Source organism: Felis catus, chromosome X (assembly GCF_018350175.1).
Source record: "Felis catus isolate Fca126 chromosome X, F.catus_Fca126_mat1.0, whole genome shotgun sequence".
Taxonomy (NCBI): domain Eukaryota; kingdom Metazoa; phylum Chordata; class Mammalia; order Carnivora; family Felidae; genus Felis; species Felis catus.
Window position 1 is genome coordinate 20,036,257 of NC_058386.1, and position 20,032 is coordinate 20,056,288.

The 20,032-nt window shown below is 41.5% G+C and overlaps 1 protein-coding gene across 4 annotated transcripts in view; it reads right to left on the reverse strand.

The window, feature by feature from the left end:
• The window catches only part of APOO (apolipoprotein O), a 57,308-nt gene that overhangs the window by 17,464 nt on the left and 19,812 nt on the right, over window positions 1-20,032 (reverse strand). For all 4 annotated transcript variants that reach the window (XM_045050772.1, XM_004000362.6, XM_045050769.1 and 1 more), the window contains exons 2-6: window positions 17,735-17,842; window positions 16,217-16,336; window positions 13,220-13,274; window positions 10,168-10,263; window positions 3,073-3,164 (exon numbers count right to left, since the gene is read on the reverse strand). In XM_045050772.1, coding sequence (XP_044906707.1) covers window positions 3,073-3,164; window positions 10,168-10,263; window positions 13,220-13,274; window positions 16,217-16,336; window positions 17,735-17,842 — 471 coding nt within the window. The remainder of the gene's footprint in view (window positions 1-3,072; window positions 3,165-10,167; window positions 10,264-13,219; window positions 13,275-16,216; window positions 16,337-17,734; window positions 17,843-20,032) is intronic.

Here is a 20,032-nt window from a genome sequence, read left to right on the forward strand (position 1 = left end):
TCTTGACCTCAGGGTTGTGAGTTCGAGCCCTATGTGGGGTGTGGAGCCTACTTAAAAAATATGCTTCTAGGAATTTGCATTCATTGGTCCTATATATGACATAGGATGTTGATTACTCTTCCACGTGAAATTTCTTCTTCAAATTTCTGAAAGCAGTTATTATTCTCTTTCTAATTGTTATAATCATTGATCTACATATAGCATTTTAGTTTACAAGGTACTTTCACATGAATTATCTCTATTCTAAATAATAACCCTGTGCAGTAAATAGGCAAAGATTTTAAGGAAATATTCAGAGGTCAAGTGACTTGTCTAACTAAGGTCACAGTGTTAGTAAATCCAGTGGTTTTACTAGCTGGTTTCTTATAACTTAGAGTCTTCTAGTTCTTCTAACTGTTCTTAAAATATATGATACTCTCAGACCCATCGAGCATTTACCATGTATATAACACAATTCTTGGTGTTTTAAATTTCTGAGAGGAAAACAAGATTTGCCATTTAAAAAGGGTTTTATTACAGTACTTCTACCCAAATGCTACTGAACAAAAAACATGAGCAATTAAGTGGCTGGTCCAAGGTCAGGGTATTCATACACAAACTTTAAACTGTGAAAGCGGAATTAAATGACATTAAAACAGTTACAGAAGATCTCTTTCAATCACTGGTGTCTCTTTTTGTTTTATTATAGCCAAATATAAGTACAATTTACCATTTTAACCATTAAAAACCATCACCATTATCCATTTCCAGAACTTTCTCATCACCTCAAACAGATCACTAATGTTTTATATCTAGTGAAAATAAAGTCAATGGTTTTGTTCTGGCTTACTCTAAGCACAAAATAAAAGACAAAACTCCTTCCCACTGACTTTAAAAATAAATTAGAATACAACTCATATTTTCATTCCACTATCTTGGCTGTGAATACAAAAGATCTTTTGCAACATATGCTGTGGCACCTAAGATAAAAAAGGCTTCTACTCAGGGGGAAGCCACATATGCTTCTCAACCAGCAGCCAAGCCTACTGTCCAGACCCTATCCATTTACTGTTGAAACCACAAGAGACTGAGATGATGTATGATTGTTTTTGTGACACAGGGCAGGCAGACATAATTCACTGTTCCTGAGCTGGAGCTGAAGCAGGCAGAGGGATGTTAACTGTCTGCCTCCAGGACTGCTATAAACAATGTCAAGCCCATGCTGTAACGATCTTACTGGGGGCACTTGGGTGGCGCAGGTCATGATCTCACAGTTCATGAGTTCAAGCCCTACATCGAGCTTGTTGCTGTCAGCACAGAGCCTGCTTTGGATCCTCTGTACCCCTCTCTCTGCCCCTCCCCGACGTGCACTCTCTCAAAAATAAAAACATTAAAAAAGAGAGAGATCTTATTGGCATCTGCTCCTAAAGCCACCAATTTCTCATAGCCGGAGGCACTGGCCTCCCACCTACAACTGCAGCACAATCCAGGAATCCAGACTCAGTCCTGTCATGAAGACTACTCCAGGACCTCAACGTCAGATCAGTCTGGCTCAGAGCCCCGAGAGCCCAAATGTAATGACCGTACTGCTGCTCCTCCTGGGACTAAGTCTCCACGTGATAGGGCACCTCTAGCAACTGGGTTCCCGTCTCCATATGCTGTCGAGGAGTTGAAAACCTACAGCCTGTCTTGTTCTTTCCAGTTTTCCAAGAGACTCTATGTCTAGAGTTCCACTAAGTCCAGACACTACCACCCTGAGGAAGTCCAGTCTACATTGGTGGTTCTCAAACATCTCCGACATTCAAATCCCCTGGAGGGCTTGCTAAGACACAGGTTGCTGGCCCTAACACTCAGTGTCTGAGTCAGTCTGTCAGGGTTGGGGCCAAGAATGTACATTTCTTTTTTTTTTCTTTTTAAGTTTATTTTGGAGAGAGAGAGAGAGCAAGTGTGGAAGGTGCAGAGAGAGAGGGAGACTGAGGATCCGAAGCAGGCACCATGCTGATAGCACAGAGCCCGATGCAGGGCCTGAACTCACAAACCATGAGATCATGACCTGACCCAAAGATGGACGTTTAACCGACTGGGCCACCCAGGTGCCCCGGGAATGTGTATTTCTAACGAGCCAGGTGATCCTGATGCTGATGGTCTAGGAATCACACTTTGCGAGTGGCTAGTCTAGCTGTTATAGACTGAATTGTGTCCCTGAAAATTCATGCTGAAGTCCTAACCCACAATGTGACTGTATGTGGAGACAGGGCCTGTAATTAAGGTTAAATGAGGTAATAAGAATAGGGCTCTAATCCAATATGAATGGTGTTATTATAAGACACATTATAAGACACACTGTGAAATGGTGGCCATCTGCAAGCCAAGGAGAGAGGATCTAGGAGAAGCCAATCCTACCAACACCTTGATCTTGGACTTCCAGCCTCCAGAACAGTGAGAAAATAAATTTCTGTTGTTCAAGCCCCTCAGTCTATGGTATGTTGTTACGGGACCTTGAGAAGACTAAAACGTAGCTTTACCCATCTCGCCTGCCACTCTGTTCTCCTACTTGACAGGATGCCACCAAGCTGAGGCCTGAAGGGAAAGAAAGAAGCAGCCAACTGAGAGCCCCGGGAAGGGCACTCCCAGCAGAAGGGACTGCCTTGCTTGAAGCCTCCAGCAAGGCAAGGGAGGCTGGCACCAGGACCAGGAAGAGGGTGCGGGGGGCCAGAGCACAGGCTTATGCCTGCAGCTCCAAGGAGGATAGGCTGTGACCAGACACATCCAAATGGAGAATGACCCATAACTATCAGCTTTGGAGTCTGAGTCTTTAGACTTCCATGTAACTATGCCAAGAAAAGTTATCCTCATTCTCTTTGACTAATATTCAAATGAGTGTGCATTCTCTGAACACTGACGTGATTGGAAGGAGGGCCAGAATTGAGGCATGTAGTGGAGAAAAACATTTAAATTGGTGGTAGTTCAGCTATGTGTGCAAAGAAATTTTAGCCTACTGCTATAAAAGCTGCAAAATAAGAAAATTAAGCAATAAACCCAAACAGACATAAGCAAGAATAAAGCACACCCCAGCTTACTGGGCCTACTTACCTGGACAAACACGATGGCTTGTTGTGGATAATAAAGAGAGGCAGCTAATCCCATGAACCCAGGGGGATACACCAACTTCTTTATTTTTGAACCTATTAAATAAAAAGTTGTAGATACCATCAGATGAGTCATTATCCTTATCATCACAATTTGTCCTGGATATCTAACACTGAATATGACTTCTTTTCTTTGGTCCTACATTAACAGAGAATGTGCCCCAAAATGTCATATGCACTGGAGAGAACCACACATTTTCATAGCTCTACTGAGACATAATTCACACAACTCACCCATTTAAAGTGTATAGTCAATGGCTTCTGATGTGTTCACAGAGGTGTGCAGCCCATCACTACAATCAATTCTAGAATATTTTCATCACCCCCAAAATAAACCCCATATCCATTAGCAGTCACTCTCCATATTCCCCCATTATCCCCATCCCTAGGGAAGCACTAATGTACTTTCTGTCTCTACATGTTTGCTTACTCTGGACATTTCACATAAATGCAGCTATAATATGTGGTCCTCTGTGAATGGCTTCCTTCATCTGCACAAAGTTTTCAAGAAAACCACCGCTTCTAAGGAAGCAGAAACAAAGACTGATCTGAAAAGCAGCACACAGCACTTTGGTTTCTAAAGTTTATGTTCTTTTACAGTAAACTGGCTTCCTATTAAGTACTGAACACAAGTACTGCCTTCCTCTTCTTTCGAATGCTCCATGAAAATAACAGTAAAAGAATAAAATACAGATAATAAATCCACAACAAAAAGGAAATGTGTGGAGGGGCCACTGGGAGATAAGAAGTGTCATCTAATTTTCCAGAAATGGTGGGCGAACAGAAGCAAGAGGACACACGGCTGTGAAGTCCTGAGGAGGCGCTGCAGTGAAGGGAGCAGAGTGTCCCCTGCAGCCCAGACATGGCAGGACCTGTGAAGGATGGAGAAGGCAGCCAAGCATCAAGATGCGGGGGTGGGGGGTCAGGAGAGATGGGGCAGGGAGATGGGGGGATTTCGGATGGACACAAAGGCGAGTCCTGTGCACAGCCTAGGTGACTCTCTCCTTCCTCCGTGCCATCTTAGTGCAAAAGTGCCTGTGGCCAGTCTAACCAGGCAGACTTTCACAAAGGTGGAGAAGTATCTCTAAAGGAATGCCACGAGTTTCCTGCTGAGAACCAAGATAGCTCGTGTGCGTGCACAGGACAGTTTGTGCCCAAGAGTAGAGCCCTCCTCATGTGGGCCCTGGGTGGAGGCACCCTCCATAGAGAGGCAATTCCCTTCCAGCTCACCCTGAGGTAGAACTTGCTGGCCAGCAAGCCTCATCTATACGCTAAAAGTTCTTGTTTTTATTTTTTACATTTTTAAAAGTTTATTTTTGAGAGAGAGAGCGAGCGAGCGAGCACAAGTTGGGGAGGGGCAGAGAGAGAGGAAGACTCAGAATCCAAAGCAGGCTCCAGGCTCCGAGCTGTCAGCACAGAGCCCGATGTGGGGCTTGAACTCACAAACCGCGAGATCATGACCTGAGCTGAAGTTGGACACTTAACCAACTGAGCCACCCAGGTACCCCTACACTAAAAGTTCTTAATAGCATTTCAATCACCTTGCTCTTAAACATGACTGTACAACCAAGGACCACCAGTCATTTGAGGAAAGCCTGCAACATAAAAGAGGAGATCAAGACAAGCAAGAAGGGGGAAAAAATGACCTGGTAGGAAACAAAAGAACTTAAAAACCAAGCTAAACGTGTTATGAAGTATCACTGAATGAATTTGGTAAATTCAACAAGCTACTCCATTAAGAGAAAAAAAGACTTCTATGAAAAAGGAACATTCAGAGAACAAGAAAGAGGTACTTGGAAATGACAAAAGTAAAAAAAAATCAAAAGGAGTAAAATAAAATAATAAGATAATAAAAGAGATATTTAGGGTTGTTTAAACAGCTCCACTGCTAATTAATGAGTTCAGGGAGGAAAAAGAATAAGAGTAAAGAGAAACTAATTTTCAGACTTGCAAGGATTTGGAAAGTTTCCCTCCAACAAGGACTTTTTTGAAAGTGACTTGACCACGTAGTTCAACAACATGGCAAAGAAAACCAAGGAGAAGATGACATGGAACCCAAAAAAAGGGGGTCAAATCCAAGAAAGCAGGAAGCCACGTCCCAAGACCACAGCTGTGTTGAGCTTCAGTCCAGACTGCAAGAGGATGTATGAGAGAGGTCTTCAGCTACCTCCATTTTGACCTCAGTCTGCACTTGCCTTTTTTTTTTAAGATTTTGCTTTAAAGTTATCTCTACACCCAACTTGGGGCTTGAACTACAACCCTGAGATTAAGAGTCACATGCTCTACCAATGGAGCCAGCCAGGTGACCCTCAGCCTGCACTTTCTAATTGATTAAATTCCTCTTTCCAGCTTCTCTCTTAATTCAGGCAAAAGACTCTGAGCAAAGCATCCTCTGATGGGAATATGGAAGCTACCCCCTTAAGCAATACGGACCCCCCTGAGCCAGCAAGACCCCATGTGACTGACCGCAAGACACCACCTTGACCCTTACTGACTACCTGCACTTATCCACCGACCTTTGCTCCACATTTCCCTTACATAAACCTGGAAGCATTTTCAGCACTTTGGAGACAGTCTCTGAGACACTAGTCTGCTATCTTTCCGGTGTCAGCCTCACTTAAATAAATTCCTTTGTTTCACCACCGCTCATCTCTCTGCCTATGGATTTTGTCAGTGGAGAGTAACTGAATCTGGTGTGTTTATGACCCCTGAAGACAGGCACTCTTGCACCCTTGCGTCCCGGCTACGCGTAGAGCCCTGGGAAAAGGGGAACGGGCAGAATAGAAGCAGCATGCAGAACCGGGAGAAACCTGAGAATGAGGTTAAGAAAACTAGTGGAGAGTGAAACAGGAGAATTCTCTAGAAATGAACTTGGACCTAGAAAGTCTCTGCTGAGAGGCACAGGGTTTTTGACATGGGCCACAGATAGATGCAAGCACAATGTATGTTACTGACACTTATGCAGTAAGAATAACCTAAGTGTTGCTTATTGGTTTGAAACTTTAATTTTTTTTTTACGTTTATTTATTACTGAGTGAGAGACACAGAGCATGAGCAGGGGAGGGACAGAGAGAGGCGGGGAGACACAGAATCCAAAGCAGGCTCCAGGCTCTGAGCTGTCAGCACAGAGCCCCCAACGTGGGGCTTGAACTCACAAACTGCCAGATCGTAACCTGAGCTGAATTTGGTTGCCCAACCAACTAAGCCACCCAGGCACCCCTATTGGTTTGAAACTTTAAAAAGACATGTCTCCAAAGATGGAACTAGGGTCACAGGAGACAAATGTTATTAATATAGACTCTTCTTGGATTGAAAGGACATAATAACTCTAGAAGAGAAAATGCTGTTATATCCCTGGTGTCCCACCTGTAAGCTTGAAGCTTTAAGTTCCCGAGCAGCTCACACAAATGGGGACCAGATGAAGGGCAGCAAACCCGACATCCAGCCATTTTTCGGTCATCTAGGGAAAACTGGCATGTGGCAGCTCTTGAACCTCTAGCTCCTGATGGGAACCCACAATGAGCTGAGGGCCCCAGAAGTTCATGAAGGAAGCACGATCCCCTGCCTCCGCCCTCATCTCCGTGCCCAGAGCTCCCAGGAGGCCAGTGGTGTGGGCTGTAACTATCAGCACTGCCAGGGGAAAAGCAATGGCTGCCAAAGCCGAGGGTGCAGGGAGGAACCACAGAAGGCAATGACAGTGGGCAATGACTGCCGGCCACCTGTGAGTGACCAGGCCAAGTCCACTTCTTCTGAATGATCAACCACTCACCTCTCTTCCGAGAGAGGTGCCTCTTGTCGCCGCCAGCCACGGCCATCCTCATCAGCTGAGGAGGACTACCTTAGCAGTTATGCTCAAGGAACCCTATGATATGACCCAGCAGTCCCTCTTCTGGGTATACACCTGAAGGAAATGAAATCAGGAGCCCAAAGAGGTATCTGGGCTCCCATGTTCACTGCAGCATTAGTCACAACAGCCAAGATGTGGAAACAATGTGTCAATGGAGGAGTAGGTGAAGAAACTGTGGTAACCATATGAATGGAATATTATTCAGCTTTAAAAAAAGAGACCCTGTCATTTGCAACAACATGGATGAACCTGGATGACATTATACTATGTGAAATAAACCAAAAAGAGAAAGAACAAAAACTGCATGATCTCACTGATATATGGAATCTTAAAATGTCAAATGCAGGAGCACCTGGGTGGCTCAGTTGGTTGAGCGTCCGACATCAGCTCAGGTCATGATCTCACAGTTTGTGAGCTCGAGCCCCACATGGGGCTTGCCGCTGTCAGCAAAAAGCCTGATTCAGATCCTACATTCCCCTCTCTCCTTGCCCCTCCCCGGTTCACACCCTCACTCTCAAAAATACATAAAACATTAAAAAAAATTTTTTTAAGTCAAATGCATCGAAGCAGACAGCAGAAGGGCAGTTACTAGGAGCAGAAAGGTGGAGGAAATGGGGAGATGTTGGTCACAGGGTACAAAGTTGCAGTTACATAGAAAGAATAAGTCTAAAGAGTAATGTACAGCATAATGACTATAGTTAATAATATTGAACCTTGGAAATTAACTAACAGAGATTACAGGTGCTTTCATCTCAAGAAAAGGTAATTATGACAGAAGATATATTAATTAGCCTGAATGGAGTAATCATTTCACCATGTAAATTTATCAAAATGTCATGTTGTACACCCTGAACGTATATAATTTTTATTAAAAAATAAAATTTTTAAAGAGACAAAAAAAGAAAAGAAAAGAAAAGAAAAGAAATCCCACCAGGAGGGCTCTTCTGGGCCCACCCTGCTGCTGCCAGAATAGGGGACCATCTACCCGAGGGGCCCCAAACCACCGACCATCCACTAAACATACCTACCATCCCACTCATCTTACTGAGTGACCACCTGATGCTGCTCACGTCAGGCCCTTCTACCCCAGCACCCTGAGGAAAAGGCCCATTGTTGAGTACATGTGTGGGAATGTGTACGTGCACATGTACTTTTCTGAAAAAGAATTAGGGTGTTACATTATGTTAAACCTACTGAGCCCTCCCAGGAGAAGGAAAAGGAGAGAACAAATAAACCAGCAAGCAAAAACAAAGGAATAGAACCCGCAGCAGTGGGTGCCCTTATGCTGCTGTTGTGCCCAGGGGAGTGTAGTCCGCAGTTCTCCTCGGGATGGTCATCCCAGTGGATGTGCAGGGGGATAAACGCTAGGGAGCACAGCAACACGCCCGGCGGAGGAGGCTTTATTTAGGGCCATGCTCTAACCATGTGGGGGGCGGGGGGCTAATCTCACTTGATTCCATATTCCTGACTCCCTAACAGTAGCCAAGATTCCAGAACCCTGGCCTTGGGATCTTCATAATTTCCAAACACTGTCTAAATAAGACAGGAATGCTTTTTTGGACAGCTTTACAAAAAGGAGGGGAAAGAAGTTTGGAGGAAAAAAATTGGTTCAACTCTTTTTCAAGTCGATTAGTAAAAATGAACTCTAACTTTAGTTCTTACATATTCTGCACAAGATGGGAGGAAGGCATGGAAACTACAACAGGACTTCATTCCACAGGTTGTCTCTAGATTCTAAAATAACAATCACGGCATGTACAGAAAAACTTTTTAAATGGTTCTTTTTTCTTTAAGTGAGCTCCATGTCCAGCGCAGACCCAACATGGGGCTTGAACTCAGGACCGTGAGATCAAGACCTGAGCTGAGATCAAGATTTGGACACTTAACCGACTGAGCCGCCCAGACACCCCCAGAAAAGCTTTTTAAAATAGGAGGAATGGGTACCAAAGCAGTCACTGTAGTTAATCTTTTATGAGGGTCTGATCATAGGGTTCATAAACTCTCTATTTTGGAAATTCTGTAAAGTCTGAATTTTATAGTCAGTGAAACTTCAGTAGTTTATAACACATTCATCTCATTATAGTGAAGTACCTCATCATCCTTTATTTCCTATAAATGTTTTGCAATCCAGCAGTATGGTGTAGTGATATATTTCAGTTGACATTCGTTAGCTTTTAAATGTTTTTAAAGTTTTAAAACTTTTAATAGCATCACTGATAACCAAAACTATGATACATCAAGAAATTAACAAAATCACTGTTATATTTATACTGTGATTAATACCCATACCCAATAGTGAAATAAACAGAAACAGTTTCTCAGGTGTGACAGACTTCGGTTAACAAAAATTCACTCTTCGGGGCGCCTGGGTGGCTCAGTCGGTTGGGCGTCTGACTTCGGCTCAGGTCATGATCTCGCGGTCTGTGAGTTCGAGCCCCGCGTCGGGCTCTGTGCTGACAGCTCAGAGCCTGGACCCTGTTTCAGATTCTGTGTCTCCCTCTCTCTCTGACCTTCCCCCATTCATGCTCTGTCTCCCTCTGTCTCAAAAATGAATAAATGTTAAAAAAAAAAAAAATTCACTCTTTGTGTAGCAAAGAAAGACAGTAATCTGATCAAGAAAATGTGCCTATAGGGGCGCCTGGGCGGCTCAGTCAGTTGAGCAGCTGACTTTGGCTCAGGTCATAATCTCACAGTTCGTGGGTTCCAGCCCCGGGTTGGGCTCTGTGTTGACAGCTCAGAACCTGGAGCCTGCTTCCGATTCTGTGTCTCCCTCTCTCTCTGCCCCTCTCCTGCTCACATTCTCTCTCTCTCTCTCAAAATTAAACATTAAAAAAAATAAAAAGAATAAAAAGAAAATGTGCCTATAAAGGATAACGATATTCTTTTTTTAACCAAGAGTATATAATTTCTTCCATTTCATATTTTTATAATTTCCATATATGCTTAAAATCAAATATACTGGAGAAAATAACCATATCAATTATATATATATATATATATATATATATATATATATATATATATATATTCAGGAACCAACTGAATTTTAAATTTACATATATATAATTTATATATATATTTCAGGAACCAACTCATTATTCTGACAACTGGCAAATGAAAAGAAAGAACCAAATACCTCTTATCTATCCCTTATGAACTGTTTAAAAAACACACACACAAAATTGCACCTACCTCTAGCCAAAAGAAGTCCAAGAACGCCAGCAAAACCAATAACACCAAGTCTTGGAAAAAATCCAGGAGGTGCATTTTGGAGATATTCATAGCTGTCTACAATAGAATCAGACCAGGAAACAGTTCCATAAATTGCCCATTAAAAAACAAAAAAATCTTACATATAACTAGTATATATAGTATCAAATGCTTCTCAAATAATGTGTTCTTTGCTTTATTTTAATATGCTTTTTTTTCAAGACATTCTTTTTATGTGATATATAAACGTGATTTACTATTCACATGGCAAGTATTCCATTTTCAAACACTTCTGGTCTGATGACCTACTGACAATAAAGAAATGTCCAATTACCTTCATATCCCTGGATGTAACAGATTTGAATCAACTATTCACAAGGGAAGAAATACTAATACAGGGATTCCTTGTTGTCCAAACACAGAAACAGAATAGACTTGAACAGATCTGTCACTATCTTGAAACTTTGCTTCAAGTTCTCTAAAAGTCAGGAACCAAACACATGAGACTTTCAGGGACTAATGTCTCCTTTGCTATGTGAATTCATTATCTGAACTCAAGTATAGAATACATTTGGACAATGAAGGAAACTTGTAGTGCAAGTATACGTGGGAAATAGTCAATGGTGATAGGAGAAACGAACACAAATAAATGCAATATGTGAGCCTGTGTGTCAGGCCTCAACACGCCTTATGGCTTCATTTGAAATGATGCTTCCTCTCCTGTCCACTGAGCCAGTCTCACCAAATAAGAGCCATCTGTATTCCTAACCTCCTCAGAAAAGCCTTTCCTATTATACTTATCAGACCACGCCTCTCTCTCTCCTCTGATATCCCATCATAGTTTTTCTCTGTACCATCATCATTTGGTACGTAATCCTACGGCACCTTGTGTTTAATTATTCAGGGGTGTGTTTTATGTCTCCTCAAGGAGAACATATGCTCCTGAATGGTGGATCGCTTAGACTTCTATGTTATATTCCCTCAGTGCTAATAGTGGATGTTCATCCCAGAGATATTTACTAAAAGCACTGCTACGTGTTGATGGATACTGAATGAATTAGCAAATGGGTTTCAGAGACGCTGTAACTTAAAAAGCCTTCATGTCTCTCTCTCAACCCCATCTAGAGCATTCCCTATCTGCTTCCAGTTTCCGGGACATGGAACACTGAGTCACTCCTCCAAGCCTTGATCATGCTGTGCCCTCTGTGCGGAATGCTACCCAAGTTCCACCTGCACATCTTGGTGTGGCTAACTCTATTCCAAGATTCATCTCAGAAATTCTTCCCTGACTCTTCCCATCCCTCCAATCTCTACCAAACTAGTCTCCTTCCTCTGCCCCTTCAACAGTGCTCTGTGACTGTCTCTGTATTTGTGCCAGTGGTGAGTAATTGATGATATGTGCCTCAGTGGCTGTGACCACTGTCTTAATTGGCCGTGATCTTCAATGCCTGCTGTGATGGTGACTTAGTAAATGTACACGGAACTGAACTAACCAGAATACTTGGTAATTTTCTCCCCCGAAAAAGAGCAGATACATGCCAGTTTTCCATTTCCTAGGTTATTTGGGAAATGCAGTGATCATTTTAAATACTACTCTACGGCTTGTGCTATTTGCATGGATTCCTGTCTGGCCTTTTATTTATTTTGCCTTTAACCTAGTTTTCACTTTCCATCTTTTTGTCTGGGTCATCTGAAGCAATGTTCTACTCCCCCTCCCTTTTTTTTTTTTTTTTTTTTTTTTGCCTACCAGCACGGAGTTTTCAATTTGAGATGTGCACACGGAGCAGTTGATAGAAGGGCACCCAGATGGCCTTGGTGAGCTGAGGTGAAGTGGGTAAATCACAAAGAAACGGAAAAGGAGATAAGCTAAGAGACTGCAGTGAAGCCACAGCCCAGCTTCTGATAACATGTCTTGGCTGCGACTGCCGGGAAATGGACAGATCGCCTTGGCAGACGACAACACAACTCATAATGGAATGTTTCTTCTGAAGAGCTTTTGTAGTAACCAGTCCAAGAGAAGGAAAACAAGACTTACACTGCCAATAATGCCTACTGCTATGAGTCACTGGGAAGTGACAGGTAACAATGGAAAGATCTCCTCAATCACAGGAGTTCTTTAGTTTCTTCAGATTAAAAATGAAGATAAGAAAAGCACACAACTGTTAGGGTTATGAGGATTATACATTAATATTTTAAAGCACTTAGACTAGTTCCTGGCATGTAATAAAAACTAAATAAGTGTTTATAAAATTAATAAAATTAAGATGTCACTCATACATGATATTATTCATGGATGTTAGTAATCACATATCAGCACATCAACACTGTACAATGATCCTCTCAAGGAAATAAACCATATTCGTGCTTGTTTTATTCAGTCATAGAAACAAACACTTGTAAAAACATGAGTTTTTCTTTGCTGAGATGCCCAGTAGGGAGAATGAAATAAGATCAATGTCTATTAATTCACTGGTTTCTGATGGACACTAGTCAGAATATAGACTATGAACCTAGTTTATAAGTGTATGGCATAAGCTGATGTGAAAAACAATCAAGGACAATAAAAACCCAATGAAAAAATATAAGAACACTACTTATGCAATAAGGCCTTCCCTAGGCACACCAGTCTAGTTCCTTCTTGCCTCTAAAGTTCTGTAACATGTATTAACAGCCATACACATGAGCTAACCTGATTCTGAAAACCTACTGATGAGTCAGTGTGGGTTAGTGTGAGTTAGGGCATTGCACTTGGAAACAGATGTAAAGAAAAAGTAAAATCCAGTGTATCTGAACTTGTTAGCCCAATGATCCTTGAAGAGATCCTGAAGAGACTTCCCAAATGTTTACGGGACACTAGTTCTCCGAAATCTGATGAAAACAATAGATCTTCTTTCCAGAAAAATCCACATAGCTCTAATATTCTGCATACAACTTTAAGAAATTCCAGATCTCTTGGAGCCCATCCATGGGATCCCAGTTAAAAAGTCCAATGTTAATGAAGAAACTGATTATGCCTAATTAAAAATCAACTTACCTAACCCCCACTGAACCAAGCTCTGCATCTTGGGTTTAGTTTGTGAGTACATTTCCTAAAGAGGTGAAAAGAAAATGAGTGAGAAGGATATGCTGATTACAGAGAAGCAACAAATATAATCGTCTTTACTGAATAAATTCTCATGTTAATAACACTTTTTTTTAAAGAGAAGCTTTCTTTTTTTTAAAAAAAAAAAGGTTATTTATTTATTTTGAGAGAGAAAGAGAGCGAGCACAAGTAGGGGAGGAACAGAGAAAGAGGGTGAGAAAGAGAATCCCAAGCAGACTCTGCACTGTCAACATAGAGCCTGATGTGGGGCTTGAACCTACAAACTGCAAGATCATGACCTGAGCTGAAATCAAGAGTCAGACACTTATCTGACTGAGCCACCCTGCTGCCCCAATAACACTTTTTGAACAAAGGGATATAGTGTCCATCTGGGTATTTTTATGTTCTTTTTTTCTTTTGTAATTTCCCCTTCACCACAAATTGTTCAGAAGTTTATTATTACCACAGGAAGGAGATTTCACGTAGAGTGATTTCAACAAACCCAGCCTTTTTATTCTTCTATTACATTCTGAGAGAACAGGCAAAAATCAATCCCCTTGATAATTAAAGTGGCAATTTTTTCCTGTGAGATTAAATTTGTCTTTCATAGTAAGTCCATTTCCTGATACGCTATGATTTTAGAGTCTGTATGTGAAAACTGCCCATCTGGAGTAGGAATGACCAGTTTGAACGGGACAAGGGAGTCTGTATCCATGTTTTGAGAGACACCCCAATCCTGGAGTAAATGAAGTATTAACATTCTCTTAATAACAATGACAACAACAACAACAACAACATGGCTTTGTACATGAACATCATATATCCTAAAGAAAACAAGGGACTAGCTAGAAGGTACCCCACCTTTAAGAAGTCTACAATAAAGACAGGAAAAGAGACACAGGGGTATCAGAAGGTATCAGAACCAGCTGCCACCTGGAAAAGGATTTGCTTTATTTAATTTGGTCCAAGTCAGAACAAGTTAACCTAATACTATTAAATGCCCTTAAACAGTAAATGATGAACCACTGAATTCTACTCCTGAAACCAATATTGCACTGTATGTTAACTAGCTGGAATTTAAATAAAAATTTGAAGAAAAATAAATAAAATATACTTACAGATTAGTAGGAAAATTAACAAAAAACAATAAATACTGAATTCAGAGGAGGACATAAAGAACATGAAAAAGTTGAATACTGCTTCATTAAAATCAATTATTGGTATTTTATGCCCATAAAAAGAAAGAACAGCTATAGATACATATCCAGAGTGATGACCTATTTCTTTTGTTCACATAATCTTTTCACCATTAAGGAAAATTAAATTCGTTCTTAAATAAAGGGACTAGAAATTGTTGGGCTGAAAAAGGAACCGGGAATTAGAAATATGTTTATTGAATAAGGCTTCATTCTGTATAAAAATAAAGCTACTGTAATCACAAAACAGTCTTTTTATATAGAAGTCATGCAAACAAACATGTTGATAACTATTCTATCATCTAGAGAGGTATTTTGCTGCACTGAGCATCATGCACAGGTGAAAAGGTAAAAAACAAAAGGCAATCTTAAGTTGAAAGGTTAAGAGACAAAGTACTTTTATAACCAAAAAAAAAAAAAAAAGAGCATGAAATAAGAGTAGTCGTGTGGGGCGCCTGGGTGGCTCAGTCGGTTGAGCGTCCAACCTCGGCTCAGGTCATGATCTCACAGTGTGAGTTCGAGCCCTGCATCGGGCTCTGTGCTGACAGCTCAGAGCCTGGAGCCTGCTTCGGATTCTGTGTCTCCCTCTTTCCCTGCCTCTCCCCTGTTCACGTTCTATCTCTTCCTCTCTCTCTGTCAAAAATAAACATTAAAAAAAAAGCTTTAAAAAAAGAGTAGTCATGTCTACATGATACAAAAATATTTGCACAAATTTGCTGACCTTATCTTAACCAGATGGTTTAAAAATCTTCTAGAACAAGAGAATAAAGTCTAAGCTTTTTACAACATGTTATGTAAAAGTCTTCAGATATTCATAACTCAATAATATGGTTATGATACTTAAGTATACTGGCTTAATTTATATTGGTGATACAGTCTATGCTTACTATTTTCTTCTAAATTGGTGAAAAGAATTCAGCACTGGCACAGACAGTGGAATTACAAATTTTAAAACACGTTCTAGATGAAACTTCAGTTTGTAAATCTCAAGCAAAGTAAACCTAGACCATGTCACACACATCTAACACACTTTTTACTAATCTATTATCATTTTGAAATCCAGATCACGTATGACAAATATTTTAAGTATCAAAGCCCACAAAAGTGTTCTGTAGAGTGTAAACTTCCATTTCAGATGTTAAAAACTGCAAAAGTGCTTCCACAAACATAATAACAAGGGCCTGATCTAAAACCTGAGCAGTGACGGAAGCCAATCTGCATATGTAGCTCTTCGGTGGCTGGGGCAAACAGTTCAGTACTCAAATATGTAATCCCACACATTTTTGGTTACCTACCCTCTGATTATAGCATTCAAGATGCTGTGTAACCATTCCTGTTAAAATGGTACTCATTTGTAGAATCTCGAGGGGGAGAAAAACTTTCTAATTCTGATATAAATGTTGACACTATATCCTTTTCCTTCTACTCGAGTTCCAGCCCCAAATCTCCTTCTGGGAGACAATGATGTTTTCATAGCTGCGACCAAGAAGATAGTTACCAGCCCACTCTCTAGCCAAGGTGCTACACCCTGCCTGGTAGGAGGGAAATCCTCTCTGCAGCTATGGCAACAGCTGCCACCAGGAAGCTAGGGCTCTCTGTCCCCCTCAGAGATGGCACTGGTGAACGCTGTCAGTGAGGCATCCTAAGTTAGAGTCCTCTATTGTGCCTTTTTCCGAAAACACGCAGACAATATAGAGATTTCACTACTGACTCTAAACAATAAAGCGTCACTCCACTTTCAGAACAGCTGTACCTGACACCAACTTGTGTATGGCTCGCAATAGTGTCGGATATGTGAGATGCTTTCTTCAAGTTGGGTCCTTGGCTCATCCACATATTTAGATGGACTCTCGGGAACGGAGTAGAGTGAAAGCTGCATATATTAAAAAACAAAACAAATAGAAACAAAAAGGTATATACAGCCATGAGAGAATGTAATCAGTTGGCAAATCGGTAACCATCATATTCCTTTTTTTCTTTTTAAAAAATTTTTTTCTTAAGTTTATTTATTTATTTTGAGAGAGAGAGAGAGAGAGAGAGCGCGAGAGAATGAGCACAAGCGGGGTAGAAGCAGAGGAGAGACAGAGAATCTCAAGCAGACTCTTCACTGTCAGCACAGAACCCAACGTGGGGCTTGAACCCACAAACCTTGAGATCATGACCTGAGCTGAAATCAAGAGTCAGACACTTAACCAAATGAGCCACCCAGGTGCCCTGGTAAACATCATGTTTCTAATAATTCACAGACTGCAGTGGCTCTAAGGGTTACATGCGCCCTGAAACTTCCTTCAGAGGATCTTCGCACTTATGAGTAAGGACAAGGCCAAGAAGACAGGACTATGAGGTATCCCTACCTTCCTCCCATTCTAGTGGTGGCAGACAAAGCAACCCTCTTCATCCATTTTACATACTGGCATTTGGGATTTCACCTTAGGTTCAGTTTGGAAAAACAATTCTATTACTCTAACGTGGTGGCGGGGGGGCGCTTAAAAATTGAGTTCAAGTGATCAGTCTGGTGCTAATCTAAGCAGGACAGTAAGTTTCTTCCCCACCCAGAAAAGAAACTGTACACAGTCACTAATGGTTGCCTTCTTCACCCTCAAAAAATGCCAATGTTGCCAATGTCCCAAGGTCTGAGAAGAAGAGTGTAAAGGGCAAAAGATAAACTAATTAGCTTTAGGTAAATACCATTCAAGTAACCTGGCCCATGATTAGAGGTATATCTTTATGTGACTATACACTAAGTCAACAGAAACCAAATACCCAAAATAATCAGTGGGAAGTAAAGACAAAAAAGAATATAAACAATGGAGAGAAGATTTCTTGTTTTATTTATCCAATATTTATTAAGCATTTATTTATGAGCCACTAATCTGGCCAAGAAGAAGAATGAACGCAGGTCTTTAATTTGTTAGAAAGGGAAAAATGCAAATGTTTTCTTGGCTTGCAAAGCAGTCTAGGATGAGGCAGATCACTTAGAGCCGAGTTGTGCTTACAATCTACTGGGACATAGCAGATTCCCCCCACACACACACAAAAAAATTAGGCAATATTCTTTAATTATGCCCTTAGCTAAGTACCATGAATTAAAGTTTATTTTTTGAAAAAGCTATACTTTAGTAGCTTCCCATGAAGAAAAGCTGTAAGGAAATATATTTCCTCCTTTTACATGTCCTCTGAACTGTCATATCTCCTGACAGACCATTTGCATACTTCCTATGGTAACTAAAGCAGATGTTCAAAATATATCACAACACGAATGGCATGTTACCTCATTAACCTTCACGGAAGTTTTGTGAGGTGAATCCTTTTTAGGTGATGCATAGACTTTGAAGGTGAGCAGACTCAGGCTGGCTGGCCCCACAGACCTCTGAATTACCTGAAACACAGAAGCAGTCTTAAGCCTTCTATCAATGCAACAAACTGAATGTGCATAACATGAGCATTTTTGTAAACTCAGCAACTTCTGCCCCTGGAAGGTTTATTGAGCTTTATGAGAAATAGACATATTCCTGAAGTTTGATGGAAGTCAGAAACTAAAAATGCGCACTCATGGACTTCAAATTTTAGCTCACCTTTACCTTAATTTCCAAGACAGTAGTTCCTAAGTTTTTCTACTTAGCCTGTCAAGTAAAATAAAAGACACACACACACACACACACACACACACACACACACACGTGTGCACTTTAAAAAATAACAGAGAGGGGCGCCTGGGTAGCTTAGCCAATTAAGTGTCCGACTTCAGCTCAGGTCATGGCTCACGGTTTGTGGGTTCAAGCCCCACATCGGGCTCTGTGCTGACAGCTTGGAGCCTGGAGCCTGCTTTGGATTCTGTGTCCCCCTCTCTCTCTGCCCCTCCCCCCCCTCAAAAAAAAAAAGAAACATAAAACATAAAAAAAATAACAGAAAAATGCTATGGAATGAATTTAAAATTATAAAATAGTCTCTCTCTCTATTTCTCTCACATACACGTACCCTCCACCAACAACAATGGAAGAGGTTTCTAGATTTCTTTATTTGAGAGACAGAGAGAGAGAGAGAGAGAGAGAGAGAGAGAGAGAGAGAGAGAAAGAGAGCGAGCTGGGGGAGAGGGGCAGAGGGACAGAGACAGAATCCCAAGCAGGTTCCATGCTCTGCATACAGCCAGACGTGGGGCTCCATCCCATGACCCTAGGGTCATGGCCTGAACTGAAATCAAGAGTTGGACACTCAACTGAGTGAGACACCCAGGCGTCCGAACAATGGAAGAGGTTTCTAATGATCTTACCTAGTGATTCATTGAGCACAGCAAAGATTATTTCTGTAATTCTAATAAGTAAACTTTGACAAGCCTTCCCTTTCCATTCCCATTCAGATTCTCCCCTGATCTCAGTTCCCCAAGTCAGTATCTTTTTGCACCTTGCTCTCCCTCACTGGGTCACTCACACCCGGGGCTTCAACGTGAAGCCAGTGACTCCCAGATTTGCAGTCCCAGCCCAGAGCTCCTTCCTGAGCTCCCAACCAGTTTATCCGATTATTCCTGGACGTTTCTACTTTTTCACAAGCAGGTCCAAAATGGACTCGTCAGGATCTTGTCTGTGTCTCCAACTCCACACTTGGCCTGACGGGTGTCTGCTGTGGAATGAAGTCAGAAGGCTTTTTTTCCCCCAGTAATAAACCCCTACATTTACACAGCACTTGACTAGCTAGCATCTTTACCCCAGACTTCCCCCTTCTTCCCCTACTTCCTCTCAGGCATGGTGTCACCACCTAACCCGACCACCCGATTGGAAACTATGAGGTCATCTTCACTACCACCAGCCCATCCAATTGGTCATTAAGTCCTGTTCATTCTGACTATTAAATGATCTCAATTCACTCTCTCCACTTTATCCCCTCCGGTACAATCTTCCCTTGGGCCCTCATTTTTTTTCTTGGATGGTTTTAGCTGCATTCTAACTACTCACCTGGCCCTCTGACGACTCAAACCACTACAATACACAAGGATGATCTTTGTAAACTACAAACTGATTATCTTCTACTCTTATTTGAGATCCTTTGTTATTTATTATCTAGGACTTCTATGGGGCCAAACCAGGCCCATTATGATCCGATCCTAACGACCTTCTGTCACTTCATCTCTCTGCCACTCTGCCTTCTCCCGCAGCATACAAACTCCCTAGATTTCTCCCATGCTGTTGCCCAGCTTCCTGGGTTTAAACACGCTGGCTGCTCTACCTGGAATGTCTTATATTTGCTTTGTCTTTCTGCACAACTGCCTAACAGCAGGGAGATACATTGCTTTTTTTCTTTTCCCCTTATTTATCCATTTATTTATGTCTACCAAGTTCTCCCTACTAGATTAGAAGCCCTTTCACTTGGTGCTGTGTCTTACTCTGTCTCCCTAGTGCCCATGACTGTGCCTAGGACATAAGAAATGCTCAGTAACTGTTTACTGCCTGCATGAAAAGATGGAAGAGAGGTGGGAAAAAAAAGAGTGATTGACTTGTTCTCACTACATAGGCATGATTTAGCCACATGGAAATCATATTACTGAGATTTGCAGTGCCTGCAATGTGAAAGACTA